At 51.8% G+C, this 18,050-nt stretch overlaps 1 protein-coding gene across 1 annotated transcript in view; it reads left to right on the top strand.

The window, feature by feature from the left end:
• Positions 1-18,050, top strand: part of LOC135219718 (cytochrome b-245 chaperone 1-like) — a 291,532-nt gene that overhangs the window by 37,693 nt on the left and 235,789 nt on the right. Inside the window, exon 2 of the mRNA XM_064256716.1 lies at positions 15,999-16,040. Within this exon, the coding sequence (XP_064112786.1) occupies positions 15,999-16,040 (42 nt within the window). The remainder of the gene's footprint in view (positions 1-15,998; positions 16,041-18,050) is intronic.

The raw sequence follows: 18,050 nt of genomic DNA, 5'->3' as shown, positions 1-18,050 counted from the left end.
TGGTCTGTCTGTACGGTGCGTCCGGGCCCTGTGGCTTCGGCTACAGCAGCCCCGGCTCCGCCCTGGATAGCAGATCTTACGTCTGTCCTGAGGAAGCTGACGAAGAAGAGGAGGAAGGTGTCGTGGTCGTCGTCTTCATCTTCTTCATGGTCGTCAGCCGCCGCCTCTTCCCCTTCGACTTCTAAGGCTTTACAGCCGAGGAAGAAGAAGGTTACCTCCTCCCTCCTAAGAAGCTTCCTCGGGAGCTTCTCGGGACCCGTCTCACCTCGGTGGGACGGGAGGGTTTCTTCCGCTGGTCCTCCTGCTCCTTCGGGAGCGGGGCCCGTCTCTTCTTCCGCAAGGAAGAAGACTACGGGGACCAGAGGGGTACCGGCTAACACCGGTACTTCCTCGCCTGGTGTCAGTGGTTCTGCCACTGCATCAGGGTCCGTCTCGGCCTCTCGCTCGCGGGAGGTACCGAGTGTACGGTCGCCTAACAGCGACCGTGCAGCCAGGAACCAGACCTCTGAGTCCGCTCAGCGTCAGGTTCACGGCACGGGGCGGAAGACTGGTGACAGCCGCTCAGGCGACTCTCACCAGACCAAGCTCTCACTCTCGCGGTGAACAGCTGGCACCCGGGGACGGAACGGTCCACGACCGACCACGGGCTGAGGCTGGGAAGAGGGTTCCTCCCGTCGCACGGTGCCAGCCACGGCTGGAACCAGCGACGTGACGTGGCGTGAGGACAAGCACCGGGGTTGCTCTCACTGCGACAGTGGAGCCTGCAGGTCGCCTGACCGTCGCTCTCACAGAGAGCTATCGGGTAAAATTTCGGCAACCAGCACCAGCTCTTCTGACACTCGAGATCGGGGCCGCTGTGCTCAGTCCAGCCGTTCTCCACAGCGAGACGGTTCGACCAGGCCTGCAGCTCGATCGTCACCGCGGGTTGACGATCGCCTGCAGACCCTCCAAGCCTGCTGGTTCTGCCAGCGAGCGAAGAGGAAGCGTCAGGTCTGCCTCTACCATACCTTCAACCTCCTCGGGTTACACCGGGTGGAGGAGCGAGTTATGGAGGAGTGATCGTGAAGGGTGCGCCCATCATGATCCCACCACGACGCCCTACGTGCCAGGCACGGTTCTTGAACGGCCAGGACGTATTGCGCAAGATGGGGAGGGGACGACCGAGAGGGCTGTCGCTGTTCCCCCTTCTTAGGAGGAAGGTTCTCGGAAAATGCTCTTGTTCGAAGGGCTTAACGGTCCCACTCTGCAAGATGCCGTGACTTCCGAGATCCAGAGGAACTTTGCCGAGGTTTACGGCGCTGATCGTCAGCACAATGACCTCGGGGAAGGATCGCCGCTCCCACCAGCAGAGCCAGACGTCTCGGCTCGAGTCGGTTTGGGGCCCGAGAGGGAACCCAAATCGACGGTGGGGCGGCCGCGATCGGAGCTTGCCGACTGTGTTGAGCCAGGTATCTCTCTCGTCTCCGGACAAGAAGGCCCCCTCGGTTCTGGACGGTCGAACAAAGCTCCTTCGCCTCCTCTACTGTGACAGAGGCGTTTCTCTACGTGTCTTCGGACATCGCAGTTATATCCCTTCAGTCCCCCCCCCCTGAGGTTTCGACCTCGACGAGGACTGGAATGAGTCGGAGCGGTATCGGCTCTCTCCTGTCAGGTCTCGATCAGCCCCAACCGGACGACGTTCACAGTGGAAGGACGGCATTCCCCCTCACCTGCTGCCGGAAGGGGGGGGAGGGGGGGGGTGCCTGGCCAGCCATGGGGACCCGGTCCATCAGCAGGCGTACGCTCCAGGGGCATCGAAGGACGTAGCATTGAGACAGGAGATCAAGACCATGCTGAGCAAGAGAACTGTAGAAATCGGTACGGATCAACCACCGGGCTTTACAGCCGACTCTTCCTGGTGGAAAAGTCTACGGCAGGCTGGCCGCCCAGTGATAGATCTCTCTCCCACGAACGGTTGGTTCGCCAGACCCGGTTCACGATGGAGACGGCACGTCAGTGCTCGCTCTATCCAGGGAGAACGATTTCATGCTTTCAGTGGACTTGAAGGATGCGTATCTATAAATACCCATTCATCAGTCCTTCGGAAAGTACCTCCGCTTCATCCTCGACGGGACGGTGTACCAGCTCAGGCCACGTTGCCTCGGTCTCTCAACCGCCCCACAGGTGTTCACGCAAGTGTTCACTCTGGTGTCTGCTTGTGGCCATTCGCACGGGATATGTCTGATGGGATATCTCGACGATTGGTTAGTCCTGGCGAGCTTACCGCTCGCAGTTGCTACAGGACAGGGATCGACTGCTCGAGTTCTGTCGCGATCTGGGGATCGCTCTGAACTTCGAAAAGTCCGATCTCGAGCACAAGCAGAGGATGAAGTACATGGGTATGCTGATCGACACGGTAGCAGATTCAGGGAGGCGGCCAACCAGTTCCTGTCTCGGCAGGAACAGGTAGCTCAGCAATGGCAAGTCGTGATCGGACACCTGTCGTCACTCGGGAAGCCAGTCCCTAACGGGCGTCTTCACCTGCGGTCTCTTCAGGGAGACCGGAAAGGAGAGTTGGTCACAGGCGACGGATCCCCCAAGCCTTCCATGGTCACTGACAGGAGGTGAGGCAGGACCTAGCCAGGTGACTGGACGAACAGGAACCCCTCAAGAGGAGTGCCTCCGCGCACTCTCCCCCCACCGGAACATGCAGCTGCTCTCAGACGCATCGACCGAGGGATGGGGCGACACCTGGAAGAGTTGCGGACTCAGGAGTGTGGTACGAGAACGACAAGCACCTTCACATCAATGTACTGGAACTAAAGGCAGCGTTCCTTGCTCTCCAAGAGTTCCAGGACCGCTTGATGAGACACTCAGTGGTGTTGATGTGCGACAACACCACGGCGGTGGCTTACGTCAACAAACAGGGGGGTCCTAGTGTCTCTCCCGTTGTATCAGTTGACTCGGCAGGTGCACGAGTGGGCCGAGGCACACTCAATAGAGCTGTCGGCACGCTACATTCCAGGGAAGGAATGTAGTAGCAGACACGCTCAGCCGTCGGGATCAGGTGATAAGGACCTAACGGTCTCTACACCAGGACGTGGCGGAAAGGCTCTTCGACCTGTAGGGGCGACCAGTCGAGGATTGTTCGCCATCCGGCACAACAGGAAGCTCCAGGTGTTCTTCGGCGGGTGCCGGATCCATGGGCAGCTGCAGAGGACGCTCTTCAACACCCGTGGGACAACCTCTTCGCCTATGCCTTTTCCCCGTTCAGCCTGGTTCGCAAGGGGTGGATCAGTCGAGCACTGGTCATCCCGAATCTCAGGATGATCCTGATGGCTTCCAAATGGCCAATACCATTTGGTATCCGGACCTGCTGCTCTTCTCGTAAGAGAACGAGAGAGAAGATTCCCCATTGGCAAACAACCCTTCTCGCCCAGCCACACGTCGAGGAGGTACCACCGAGCAGTCCAGTCTTCTACGTCTTCACGGCTGGCTGTTTATCCACTTCTCTTGCGAACGAGAAGCTTTTTCGTTGCGCAACAACAGAGATGGCTGGAAACGTCCGTCAGTCCTCTGCAGCTGTGTACCAGGGGAAGTCGGCCGTCTTCGGTGGTTGGTGTCGTAGACGGGGCCCATCTCCTCTCAGAGCCAATCTTCAGCAGGTAGCGGATTTCCTCGTTTTTCTTCGCCGAGGAAGCTCCTCTAAGTTCCCACAGTCAAGGATACAGAGCCGCCTTGTCGCTCCTCCTGAAACTGACGGGATTGGACATCTCGAACTCGTTCGAGATCTCCTTGCTTAGTAGCAGCTTCCAAAGGTCTTGCCAAACCAGGGAACTCGAATGAACCTCGTCTTGCTGGACCTGGCATCGGCGAAGAGAGTACGGGAACGTCATGCAGATAATGATGTGGATGAGATGCTGCTTTGTCCTGGGAGGACGCTACGGCGCTATCTGAAGAGAACTCGACACCTCGGGCCTGAGGGTCGACGCCTCTTCGTTAGCAACGGGGTCAACAAGAAAGAAGTATCAAGAACACTCTTTCGTCCTGGCTGCGTGAGGTCTTCAGGAGGGCGTATGAGGCTGATGGTAGTGACGACATCCGTTACGTCCCGTCCGAGAACTCACGAAGTTAGAAGTATTGGCCCCTCGTCGGCGTTTCGTAAGAACTTCTCCGTGGCGCAGGTATGGAAGGCAGTGGTCTGGTACAACCAGACCACCGGCAACTTCCTTATACCTATTGGATATTGCCCATAGGTCCTTGGATCGGTTTCCTTAGGACCCGTGGTGGCTGCTCAACACGTCGTCTAGCGAACCCAGACCCTAGCAGGCTGAACAGCATCGAGTCCTGGTGTGACTGTATGAATAGATAGTGATGAGGAAGTGACTGGCTTCTCTGTCTATCTTTTTCTTCCTCTCTACCTGTGGGTAGAGGGATACGGTCATCACTGCTGGATAAGGACGAGATGCAGGTGAGCTATACGACAGAGCCCCATCCTATCCCTTGCACGAGGGATGGGAGCAGAAATATACCACCAATTCCTTCTACAAGGGGGGGAAGTGGATGCCTACAAGAGTCAAAACCATGACTTTAACTTTGCTCCTGTACAGGAACAAGTTTTCTTACATTGCTGGTACGAAGAGATGCGCATGCCCCTCTCTTAGTACTCGGTCCAGAGGTCTGACCATTGATCCTGCGGTGCACACCCCGATCAATCGGACAGAGGCTTGGATCCCTCCCTCGCTCTTACGACCAGGGAGGCTTCCAAGGTTGGGCGAACACCAGTCTGTTCACAAAAGACTCAGATTCCACCCCCCACCCAAGAAGTGAGTCTTCCTATTGTAAAAGGGACCGAAGGTTTGTATGCCGTGTCGGAACAAATGACAATTTGTCCAAAATTGCATTTTTCCTAACTATACAAACCTGAGGTCCTTTTACACATAGCCCCACCTCATGCCACCCCTCACTCTGCAGTTTTTGCTTGGGCCAAAAGCAAAAGTGATTTGTTTACCTCCCAGTCGCTGCTGGCGCGCGCCTGTCGGACAAGCAGTTAACTACCGAACCCCTTGTTCGAAAGCTTACGACCTATCCAGCTGCCGCTAGTACCTTCCTATTGTAAAAGGACCTCAGGTTTGTATAGTTAGGAAAAATGCAATTTTGGACAAATTGTCATTTTGTATAATATAATGGTGTTTTAAGTAGTAAATTTGGAATTGGGACCTTTATTTCAGTCCTGTATCATGACGTCATGACATCTTGACTGTCGTACCAATTCTAGATGAATTGTCATACTCAACTTTCTTGCAGAAAGTGGTGACTTAAATATGTATACAATATGTAACTGAGAAGTTTACCAGTTATTCCTGTAGATTGTTATCAGCTTTTCATGTAATTGTTATAATCATGATGCTCACATAATACCTTTACTATTTACATTTTGGATATGTGAAAATGTTTTGACTGCTGGATTACAACTGTAGTATAATGCAGTCGCCTCCGCTCCTCAGCCTGCGTGTCTTTTCGCACTGTAAGAAATTAAAGGGTCCGAATTTGCAACTGCCAGAAAATCGTTAAAAGATGAAAGTTAGGGTCAAAGGCCATACAGTGGTCCCTCCGTATTTGTGGGGGGATGCATACCAGACCCCTAGCGAATATTTGGAACCCCTGTAAAAATGCTTTAAACCTTGTATTTTGCATGTTAAAACTCAATAAAAACCCTTCTAAAAATTATTATACCTGGTTTTTTAAATAGTTTTATCACAAAAAGTGCATTTTATGACAAAATTGATAAAAAAACAGGAATTTGTGGATATTTCTCATAGGAAAATACCACAATTAGCCGAATTTTCCTTGTATAATGCGGAAAAATGTCCCAGAGAGAAATCTGCAAATGTGTGTCCACGAATCTAGAGAACGTGAATACCAGGGGTCCACCGTATATTTTGATTGAGGAAAATACAAATTTATACAATTACTAGTATCCAAAGAAATACTCGTTGATATAAAAAACTTTAATGACAACTAAGCAGAATACCTACTGTAAATTGTATACAGTGGTACCTCGAGATACGAAAGGCTCAATTGTTTCCGATACGTAATACAAACCATCGGTCCTTTAACAATAGGAATAGGAAGTAGCTAGCGGCAGCTGGAACGGTCGTAAGCTTCGAACAAGGGGAGAACGGTAGTTAACTGCTTGTCCGATCGTCGCGCGCCGCGCGACTGGAGGTAAACAAATCACTTTTGCTTTCGGCCGTGTGGGAAGAAGACGTGTTCGCCATCGCTCTGCCCGCTTGTCGTTTGCTTCTATTCTTGAGTATTTGGTTTCTATTTCTGTTTATCAGGAGTGTTAGTAAGTACTTATTTCCTTATTTCATTTGATTACAATGAGTGGATCAGATGAAATTGAAATTTCACCGCGCCCTCCAGTCGCCCGTAGAGTGTGTCCCGGGCTGGAGGGACGTAAATGTGGGGGGTTCAGGTCCTTTGTGGAGGTGGACCCCCACGAGGTTTGTACTCGTTGCCGAGGGCGAGAGTGCTCTCGTAACGAACCATGTAAGGTTTGTATGAATTGGTCCGAGGCGCAGTGGGTGCTGTACGAGGGCAGGAAGAGACTTAGGCCGGCCAAGAAGTCATCGGAAAGTCCAGTGACTCCCTTGGTGACGGACACTTCGTCCTCTTTCCTGCCTCCCGGCCAGCCCCCACGGTTTGCGCCTTCCCCTGCGGGGGGGGTAGCGGAGTCCTTTTCCTCCCTCGATCCGTCGAGTGTGGAGGAGGGCGCTCGCTACCCGGACGTACAGTTGTATTCGGGGTCTTCTGTCCGCTCTGGGGGGGGAATTTCGCCCCCCAGGCGCGGGGAAGCCCCTTCTACTAACCCGACTATTGCTTCCGCAGGTGTGCCAGCAGCCAAGGACGACTTGGGACAGGTGTGGGAGTCGCTGGGACTGCAGGGAGTGCCCAGCATCCAGGGGTTGCTACAGCGGTTGGCGGGGTCGGCCGTGGTCACGCATGGTGCGGTGACCACCACGACGACCACTTTAACTACCCCCGCGTATGAGATGCCACCACATCTTGTCTATACGCCTCACATAATGTCGGTGACACCCACGGTGGCAGTACAAAAACCAATTGCCGCCGTTCCAAAGAGGACGATGCCACCACCACCTGGATTTTTCCCTCTGCCGACCCCGGACTTCCGCTGCCCCAAAAGTACCCCCCTGGACCTGCCGCCAGTGCCACGGATGTCGGTGACTGTCGACAGGACGCCTGGCTCTCCCTTAGTACCTGCCGTGCCTGCCGTACCTGTGGCCGCTCCAGCGACTCTTTCTGTTTCAGGTGCACATTCCCTTTCAGATGCTGTTCCTGCTGTTCCCGGACCTGTTCCTGCCGTTCCCGCTGCTGGTGTTGCTGTAACAGTCTCAGGTCCTTCCGGACAGGTGCAGTCGGGCCCTGTTGCTTCGGCAACTGCCCCGGCTCCCTCCTGGATGGAAGACCTGACGTCTGTCCTGCGGAGCCTGGCGAAGAAGAAGAGGAAGAGGAAGAAGGTGTCGTCGTCGTCTTCATCGTCTCTTCTTGTCGTCTGCTGCCTCTCCTTCCCCTTCGACTTCTAAGGCCAAACAGCCGAAGAAGAAGAAGGTTGCCTCCTCCCCCCCTAAGAAGACTCCTTCGGGATCTTCTAAGGGCCCGGCTCGCTCAGGCGAGCTGGGGAGCTCTTCTGTTGGTCCTCCTGCTCCTTCGGGTGCGGGGCCCGTCGCTTCTTCTGCAAAGAAGAAGTCGACGGGGACCAGAGGTGCATCAGCTTCGGCTGGTGCGTCCTCACCTGGTGCTAGTGGTTCTGCCGCTAAACCAGGTTCCGTCTCGGCTGCTTCCCGTTCGCGAGAAGCACCGAGTGGACGCTCTTCTAAAGAGGACCGTCCAGCCAAAGTCTCGACGACCGAGCTCGCTCGCCGTCAAGACAGCGGCACGGAGCAGAAGACTGGCGAGAGTCGTGCACACGACTCTCGCCAGGCCACTGGACGCTCTCGCAGCGACCAGCCGGCTGCTCGGGCTGACGTGACGGTCACTGACCGGCCACGGGTTGAGGCGAGGAAGGAGTCCCCACGGCCGCAGGTACCAGCCACGGCTGGTACCAGCGGTTTGACGCGCCGAGAGGACGCTGGCCGGTCTCGACGCGAAAGGGAGCCTAGCAGGTCACCCGTCCGCCGCTCCCGATGGGACCGGGCGGAGACGGGTGGGACCAGCGGCAGCTCGCCTGACGCTAGAGAGCGGTCTCGACGTTCTCAGCTGAGCCAATCGCCCCAGGCGAGCGGCGACGCTAGGCCTGCTGCTAGACCGTCACCGCGGGTTGACGATCGGCAGCAGCCCTCTACGCACGCTGGTCCTGCCAGCGAGCGTGGTGGGGAGCGTCAGGTCTGCCTCTCCTGTACCTTCAACCTCCTCGGCTATACCGGAGGAGCGAGGTACCAAGGAGCGATCACGAGAGGTGCGCCGCTCGTGACCCAGCTATGACGCCGTACGGCTCAGGCACGGTCTTAGGACCGACCAGAACGTACGCGCAAGTAGTTGGAGGCGACCGTCAGGGGTCTGTCGCTGTTCCTCCTTCTGAAGGAGGAGTATCGAGGGATATGCTCTTGTTGGAGGGACTGGACGGTCCTACTCCACAGGACGCTGTGACGCCCGAGATACAGAGGAACTTCGCAGAGGTCATTAAGCTGATGCGTCTGCATAATGACCTCGCGGAAGGATCGTCGCTACCACCAGCAGAGCCCACGTCCCGGCTCGAGTCATTTTGGGGTCCCAAGAGGGAGCCCATAATGACGGTGGGGTTGCCACGATCAGAGCTTGCGGACTCAGTCCTCATCCTGGATCAGGTGGAGAATCTCGTCTCAGGACGGGAGGACTCGCTGAAATCCGGACGGTCCTCTAAGCTGTTAATTCCTCCTCCTCTACAGCGGCAGAGGCGTTTTTACGTGCCATCAGAAGACCCGATACTGCCGAAACAGGTTAACCCGGAGTTAGCGAGGCTGACTCCAGGTGTGTCCCTGCAGCAGCTCCTGTCGGAGAACCTATGGTTCTCGCAGCAGGAGGCACTTGCCCTGGAATCTACCGCTATGGCAGCATTCCAGGCAGTTTCCTGGTTGGATTTGTGGTCCCTCACAATATCCAAAGTAGCGGCCGGCTCCGGGAGTGCCTGCTCTCGAAGACGACGCTTCTTTTAGGAGGAGACTGTGCCAGTCTGGAGGAAGAGCAATCTCTTACCTCGCCCATCAGACTGCTAACCTGTGGGCCAACTTGGTTCTTCTTCTGCTTCGTAGGGACGCAGTCCTTACCCGAGTGACCAAGGGGGCTGGGCGTGAGGCGGCACTCGGGCTAGAATGGACCTCTTAGGAGTTTCCCCCAGCTCTCTTTCCTGGAGAGATGGTGGACGCTGCGGTGGAACGGCGGCGCACTGACGAGAGTGACCGCTTAGTCCACACGCAGTCTCGAAGGTTTCTGGGCAACCTCGAGTAACTGCGGCCAAACCAAAGAGCTTGGCTAGCGCTTCCACGGCGGCGAAGACGGTTGCACCGTCCAAACCCCGTGAAGACTCCAGTTGTTTCGACTTCTGCGAGAGGAGGCCGCAACCAGCCCTCCTCCCAGGCCTCCTTTCCCCGAGGAGGTGTTGGGAAGAAGTCGAAACGAGGAGGGAAACGCTAGGGACGGCGTTCCCCCTCACCTGCTGCCGGAAGTGGGGGGGTGCCTGGCGAGCCATTGGGGCGACTTGGCAGCGCTACGGCGCGAGAAAAACTGGATAGTAGACGTCCTTCGGGAGGGATCTACTACCCTTCGAGTCTCGGCCCCCCCTCATCTCCAAACCGGTCCATCTACAGACCTATGTCCGGGGATCAGCAAAGGACAACGCTCTTCGACAGGAGATCAAGACCATGCTGGCGAAACGAGCTGTAGAAATCGTGGAGGACCAGTCACCAGGGGGCTTTTACAGCCGCCTCTTCCTAGTGGAGAAGGCATCGGGGGGCTGGCGCCCGGTGATAGACCTCTCTCCCCTGAACCGCTTCGTTCGCACGACGCGGTTCACCGATGGAGGTCGGCACGCTGACAGTGCTCGACTCGATCAGGGGGAACGATTTCATGCTTTCGGTGGACCTGAAGGACGCGTATTTTCAAATACCCATCCATCAGTCCTCCAGAAAGTACCTCCGCTTCATCTTCGACGGGACGGTGTACCAATTCAGGGAGGGCACTTTGTTTCGGTCTCTCAACCGCCCCACAGGTGTTCACGCGAGTGTTCACTCTGGTGTCGGCTTGGGCCCATTCGAACGGGATACGTCTTCTGAGGTATCTCGACGATTGGCTGGTCCTGGCGAGCTCCCGCTCGCAGTTGCTACAGGACAGAGATCGACTCCTCAAGTTTGTCGCGATCTGGGGATCGTGATAAACTACGAGAAGTCAGATCTCGAACCAAGCAGAAGATGAAGTACCTGGGTATGCTGATAGATACGGTTAGCAGGGCAAGTCTTTCACCCGCAGACTTGCGTATCAGCAAATTCAGGGAGGCAGCCGGCCGGTTCCTGTCGCGGCAGGAACAGGCAGCAGCAATGGCAAGTCGTGATCGGCCATCTGTCGTCACTAGAGTAGTTAGTCCCTCACGGGCGTCTTCACCTGCGGTCTCTCCAGTGGAGGCTAAGGGAGAGTTGGTCCCAGGCCAAGGATCCTCCTTACTTTCCCGTGGCTATCACGGACAAGGTGAGGCAGGACCTAGCCTGGTGGCTCGACGACAAGAACCTCTTAAGAGGAGTGCCCATACGCACTTCCCCCCGGAGATGCTTCTGTTCTCAGACGCATCGACCGAGGGATGGGGCGCACACCTGGAGGAGTTGCTGATGCAGTGTGTGGGACCATCACGAGAAGCACCTTCACATCAATGTCCTGGAACTCAAGGCAGCGTTCAACGCTCTCCAAGAGTTTCGGGACCGCTTGGTGGGACACTCAGTGGTGTTGATGTGCGACAACACCACAGTAGTGGCATATGTCAACAAGCAGGGGGGGCTAGTGTCTCTTCTGCTTCATCAGTTGACGGTGCAGGTGCACGATTGGGCCACGGCTTCACTCGATAGAGCTGTCAGCACGCTACTTCCAGGCAAGAGGAATGTAGTAGCGGACAAGCTCAGCCGTCGGGATCAGGTGATAGGGACCGAATGGTCTCTACACCAAGATGTGGCGGAAAGGCCTCTTCAACCTGTGGGGGCGACCGGTCGTAGACCTGTTCGCCACCCGGCACAACAGGAAGATCCAGGTGTTCTTCTCGGCCGTGCCGGACCCATGGGCAGCTGCAAGAGGACGCTCTCCAACACCCCTGGGACAACCTCTTCGCTTACGCCTTTCCTCCCTTCTGTCTGATTCGGAAAGTGATCAGTCGAGCGCTGGTCACTCCAATCTCAGAATGATCCTGGTGGCTCCCAAACGGCCTCAAGCCGTTTGGTATCCGGACCTGTTGGCTCTTCTTGCAGACGCACCGAGAGAGCTACCCAACGGCACAACCTTTTTTAGCCCAGCCACACGTAGAACGGTACCACCGCGCAGTCCAGGTCCCTTCAACTTCACGGCTGGCTGTTATCCACCATCTCTTGCGAACGAGAGGCTTTTCTCGTAGCGCAGCAACAGAGATGGCTGGACACGTCAGCAGTCCTCTGCAGCTGTGTACCAGGGGAAGTGGGCCGTCTTCTGTTGGTGTGTCGTAGACAGGGTTTGTCTCCTCTCAGAGCCACTCTTCAGCAGGTAGCGGATTTCCTCGTGTTTCTTCGCCGAGAGAAGCTCCTCTCAGTCCCCACAGTCAAAGGATACAGAGCCGCCTTGGCGCTCGTCCTGAAACTGAGGGGGTTGGACATCACGAATTCGTTCGAGATATCCTTGCTAATGAGGAGCTTCGAAAGGTCTTGCCCACCCAGGGAACTCAGGCCCCTGCGTGGGACGTGACTCTCGTCCTTAGGAGTCTGACTCGAGCACCGTTCGAGCCACTCCGAGAGTCGTCAGACAGGGATCTGACCCTCAAGACCCTCTTCTTGCTGGCCCTGGCATCGGCGAAGAGAGTAGGGGAACTACATGGCCTTCTTATGATGTTAAACATACCAGAGGCTGGGGATCTGTGACGCTCGATTTCGTCCCGAACTTCGTAGCTAAGACTCAGAATCCGTCGATCCCTGACGACAGGTTCGAGTCTTTCACGATCCCCTCCCTTGCTGGACTTTACAGATAACGATGCGGATGAGATGCTGCTTTGTCCTGTGAGGGCGCTACGGCGCTATCTGAAGAGAACTCGACATCTCAGGCCTGAGTGTCGACGCCTCTTCGTTAGCACTGGGGTCACCAAGAAAGAAGTCTCCCAAGAACACTTTGCTTTCTTTCTGGCTACGTGAGGTGATCAGGAGAGCGTACGAAGCTGATGGTAGCGACGACATCCGTACGCTCCGTCCGAGAGCCCACGAAGTCAGAGGTATCGGACCCTCCTTAGCGTTCCGTAAGAACTTCTCCGTGGCGCAGGTCCTGAAGGCAGGTGTCTGGGCCAACCAGACCACCTTCACGTCCTTCTACCTTCGGGATATTGCCCACAAGTCCTTGGATACGTTTTCCTTGGGACCTGTGGTGGCTGCTCAACACGTTGTGTAAGCTTACCCAGCACCCGAGCAGGCAGAACAGCATCGATTCCTGGTATGACTGGGAGAATGAATGCGTGAATGAGAGAGTGACTGGCTTCTCTTCACCATCTTTTTCTACCTCTACCTGTGGGCAGAGGGATACGGTCGTTACCTTGCTGGAAAGGAGTCAGATGCAGGTAAGCTATTCAACAGAGCTCCATCCTATCTCTTTAACTAGAGATAGGAGTAAATATCCACCACTTCTCCAACAAGGGGGAGAAGTGGATGCCAACATGAGACAAACCCATTACTTTACATTTGCTCATGTAAAGGAAAAAGTTCTTACAATGCTGGTACGAAGAGATACGCTTGCCTCTCTCTTAGTACTCGGCCCAGAGGTCTGACCATTGATCCTGCGGTGCACACCCCGATCAATCGGACAGAGGCTTGGATCCCTCCCTCGCTCGTACGACCAGGGAGGCATTCCAGGGATGGACGAACACCAGTCTGTTCATCAAAAGACTCAGATTCCACCCACCAAGAAGTGAGTCTTCCTATTGTTAAAGGACCGATGGTTTGTATTACGTATCGGAACAAATGACAATTTGTCGAAAATTGCATTTTTCCTAACTATACAAACCTGAGGTCCTTTAACACAAAGTCCCTCCTCATGCCACCCCTCACTCTGCGTATTTTGCATGGGCCAAAAGCAAAAGTGATTTGTTTACCTCCAGTCGCGCGGCGCGCGACGATCGGACAAGCAGTTAACTACCGTTCTCCCCTTGTTCGAAGCTTACGACCGTTCCAGCTGCCGCTAGCTACTTCCTATTCCTATTGTTAAAGGACCTCAGGTTTGTATAGTTAGGAAAAATGCAATTTTCGACAAATTGTCATCTTACGAAAAACTCGAGATACGAAAGCCAATGGGAAAAATTTTACTGCTCTACATACGAAAAGTTTTCAAGATACGAAAGGTTTCTGAAAGTCCGAGATTTGCCCGATAACAATTTTGAAACTCGCGCCGCGCCTGCCGCGCCATCTTAGTTCTAGTAGACTCGCCACCACCCTCCTGCTCTCCCATTGGTTCCTGATGCTAGCCAAGCCATGAGATCCTTCTCTCCTATTGGACAGCATCCCTCCCATCATGCATCTTATATGTACGTACGTGGTGGTGTCCCTACCCCGGCCACCTCGTACCAGAATCTTTATTGTACACATGCGGCATTCGTTCGGTCCAACGATTTCGTTTAGTAACGTAAATTCGTTAGTGATTTCATTGTGCTACTTTATCATGTTGTGAGAACCTAATTAGTATACGTACTACATACGTAACTTAATTATGTACAGTACATATAGTCATGGGTCCCAAGAAAGTTGCTGATGTTCACAGAAAGAAGAGAATGCTTTCTATGGAGACAAAGATAGAGATAATAAAAAAGTATGGAGCTGGCTTGCGGTTGAGTGTGATCGCTAAGGAATACGGCCGAAATCCGTCGACGATAGGCACCATCCTTCAGCAGAAGGAAGCCATCAAAGCAGCTACACCTTCCAAGGGTGTGACTATTTTGTCCAACAAGAGGAGCCATGTGCATAATGAAATGGGAAGGCTGCTTCTTGTATGGATCGAGGACAAAGAAATCGATGCCGATACGATAACTGAGACAGCAATCTGCCAGAAGGCCAGCGCTATTTTCGGCGATTTGATTGCCCAAGCCGAAGACGACGGCGGAGAGGGGACATCAACAGCAACCCCAGAGTTCAAGGCTTCTCGTGGGTGGTTCGAAAAATTCCGTAAACAGACTGGCATCCATTCGGTGGTGAAGAAATTGAAATTACGTAAAGTATAAAAAAGTAAAAAGAAATGTAAAAATCTAAAAAAGTCAAAATAAATTTTATTTTAAGTTTTTTGTAAAGTTAAGTGTTACAGTTTGTTAATGTGTTTCTTAAAGTTTAGTTTGTTTTTCTGACATTTTTTATGTGTTTCGTAAAGTTAAGTGTACGTATCTGCCGATTGTCCTCCTCCTCTGCCGCCACTTTCGGAGATAGCCTATTATGAAGATATGCTTAAGATATATAAGATGAGAATGATTTTATTACCTTTATTGTCAGTTAATATCATAATGTGAATCTGTTCATGTATGTTAGTGGCTATCGCACTGCAACTAGGCATTCCGTGCAAGGATTCGTTATAGTACAAAAATTAGAACGGCACCTACTGTACGAGATGTGGGGGCCAGTCGCTGCAGAAGTCAAAAAACGAGAACATGGACAACCTGGAATTCCAGGGCACACACGTTGACAAGGCCAAGAAGGACAGAAGAAGCCATAGTATCAGCCAATCACACACACAATAAACACAAGTGAAATGGGCAATGAACCGGGTAAAGGCCAAGAGAGGTTAAACATGACTCTCAGCCAGGCGGGTAAAGAATAAACTGACGCAGTGGCGAAGGTGCATGGATCTTGACCACTCTTTCACCCGATCTACGCATGCGTTGCCAGATATCACAAGATTCCTTGCTATCATCTGCTTTATAACCGGATCCAGCTAGGCGCTAGAAATTATCTTATTGTTAAGACCTCAGGTTTGTAGCTATGAAAAATACAAATTGTCTTAGAAAATTTGTCATTTTATAACACCAATGCTATTGCAGTGTTAGAAGCACATTTAGCAGTATCAGCTCTCTGAAGATATTAAATATCTGCTTGATGATGTTCGTATCATGAACCTTGGTAGGAATCTTGATCTCCTAAGTGAAGTATTTCAGTGACATGAAAAGCATTGTACTGTGCAGTTAGCCTCAACTGTAGGTGGGCATTGTGGCATACAGTATGTTATTTCATTAATCTGTACTCAAGGTTTACCTGTGGAAAAAGGAAGTTGGTCTTTTAATATTTTTACAGGTATATATGAGCACTGAAACCTAGTACGTTATGCATTGAGGATCGGTTAGGTTAGGTTAGTTATTGAAATTTCTTCTGGAGATTCTTGTTTTGTATCTGTAACCCTTAGAATACTATGTCAGCCTAATTTGATTTACTTTAACCAATCTATGCCAAAAAGGTTTGTCCCTTATGTTTGACTGCTGTCAATGGTAACTTGTCTATTTCCCCATCACTATACTGTACTGTACGTACTTAAGTTGTAATGAACCCATAACTTCTATGTCTGTACTGATGTAACTCTTGAGTACCTTGTATGAAGGTTCTATCACACAGGTATTAATTAAGTTTGCAATGTTCTTACCTGACACAGGGCCACTTGCCCCAAAACATTGCAATAATGATCTTTACCACATCTAGGCTACAGCATGCCTTGCTGAATTTCTTCTGGGTTTCTCTGCATTTTTGTAAACCAAAAAGTAAGATTTGACCTCTCTATTCCAGGTGTAATGTCCATTGGTGTTGGTGCATCATACTACAGCCCAGGTTAGTACTGTATTTTGGTAAGTTTATGTTATGATCTTTGTAACAGCAAATCTGTTAGTTGGAAATTAACAAAATGTTAAGATCTGTTTTCCCACAATTCCATTCCTTTATGGTAGTTTTATTCTGCTGTCAGCAACTCTTAGACAGACTCCAGAAAAGCAATAAAATTCCAACTGGTCAAGGTGTATCTTGGGTCCAGAGGTCCTTATAGAAAATGGTAACTTCCTGTTTATCTGTGTAACTAGCACACTTGTGGAATTCACAGTTATTTCTTATTTATGTTCATTTGAGTCATATTAGTATCTTGTTTTCCAATAATTGACTGTCTCATTATTTATCTTTTACTTAAGTGAAAGTACTATCTTATTAAATACACTCATTAGTATTTGTGTGTTGGTGTTTTACTAGACTGGTTCCTTTGAGTTTTGTTGGTTATGACTAATTATAAGTTATTTTTCTTGGACATCTGTGTGTTCTGTTCCTTGTTAGCATGCTGTACCATTGTGTTTGGTATAGACATTGTTTACTCTTTTGCTTAGAGTTCAAAGGGACAAGTGATTTTGAGACTTCTTTTTTCCTTTTTTCAATGAGCATTATAATTTCATATGGTTTTGATAAAGTAAGCATTTGTTTTCAATATGGTACATGCCTTTTAATTAAATATTTCTATTCAAGTCTTCCTAATGCCAAAGGCCACTGGTGATTGGAGGCCAGTGATAGATTTTTCAACGCTGAACTACTTCATTGGGAAGACGAGGTCAGGATAGAGACACCCTAGACAGTCTTGGCAGCCATGAGGGAGAACAACTTCATGCTTTCTATAGACTTGAAGGACATCTACCTGCAGATTCCTATCCACCCTTCGTCCAGGAAGTTCCTCCGCTTCAGTCTTAGGGAGCAGGTCTTCCAGTTCTAGGTCCTTTTCTTCAGGTTGACAACAGCCCTGCAGGTGTTCACAAGTCTGTACCCTAGTGTTGACGTAGGCTCATGCTCAGGGGATTCGCCTATTGAGGTATCTCTACGATTGGCTGGTCTTGGCTAGTTCCCGGGAAAGACTGGTTTGGGACTGGGGCCTTCTCCAGTTTTGTCAGAACCTAGGTATTGTAATAAATCTGGAGAAATCCAATCTTCATCCCAGCCAGAGAATTCTTTCGGGATTGGTAATAGACACAGCATCGTCGAAGGTTTTTCCATCAGACTAGAGATTAGACAAATTCAGGACTTTGGCTCACTCCTTCCTTTCAAAGGGGGTCAACCTGGTCGCTCATGGGTGTCATCACATTTGATCTCTGCAGTGGACACTGAAGGAGTTTTGGTCTCCGGCAGGAGACTCCTCAGCTCCAGGTCCCTCTATTGGGAGAGGTGAGAAGTGACCTTCTGTGGTGGTTGAATGACTGGAACCTAACTGTGGGAGTTCCTCTTTATTCACCCCCTCCAGATCTGCTCCTGTTCTTGGACACCTCTGAAGGTTGGGCTGCTCATTTGGAAGAGCTCCTGACCTTGGGACCATGGAGCTCTCAGGACAAGCAACTCCACATTAATGTGCTGGAGTTGAAAGTGGCCTTCTTGGGTCTTCACTAGTTTTGGGAGAGGGTGGTGGGTCACTCTAGCATTCTGATGTTGGACAACACCATAGTGGTAGCATATGTGAACAAACAGGGGCTGGTGTCTTGCCAACTTCACTCATTGACCATCAAATTGCACCAGTGGGCAATCGAAAACTTGGTGGAGCTCATGGCTAGGTACATTCTGGGCAAGAGGAAGGTTGTGGCTGATGAGCTAAGTAGTCGGAGTCAAGTTCTAGGTGTAGATTGGTCTCTGCATACATCAAAACATAGCTGACAGGCTGTTCCATTGTTGCGTACGGGTTTCCTTTTATTTTCTTCCTCTTTCTCTTCTCTTTATTATTACTACTCAGTCTTTCTTCGTTAGCTTGGTTTCATTTGAGGAGTAAAGTGTTATATGGGATAAAGTGTTATATGGGATAACCTTCCTCTGTTTGTTTGTGGC

Source organism: Macrobrachium nipponense, chromosome 1 (assembly GCF_015104395.2).
Source record: "Macrobrachium nipponense isolate FS-2020 chromosome 1, ASM1510439v2, whole genome shotgun sequence".
NCBI classification, from domain to species: Eukaryota; Metazoa; Arthropoda; class Malacostraca; order Decapoda; family Palaemonidae; genus Macrobrachium; species Macrobrachium nipponense.
This window is presented reverse-complemented; position numbering and strand designations above follow the sequence as displayed.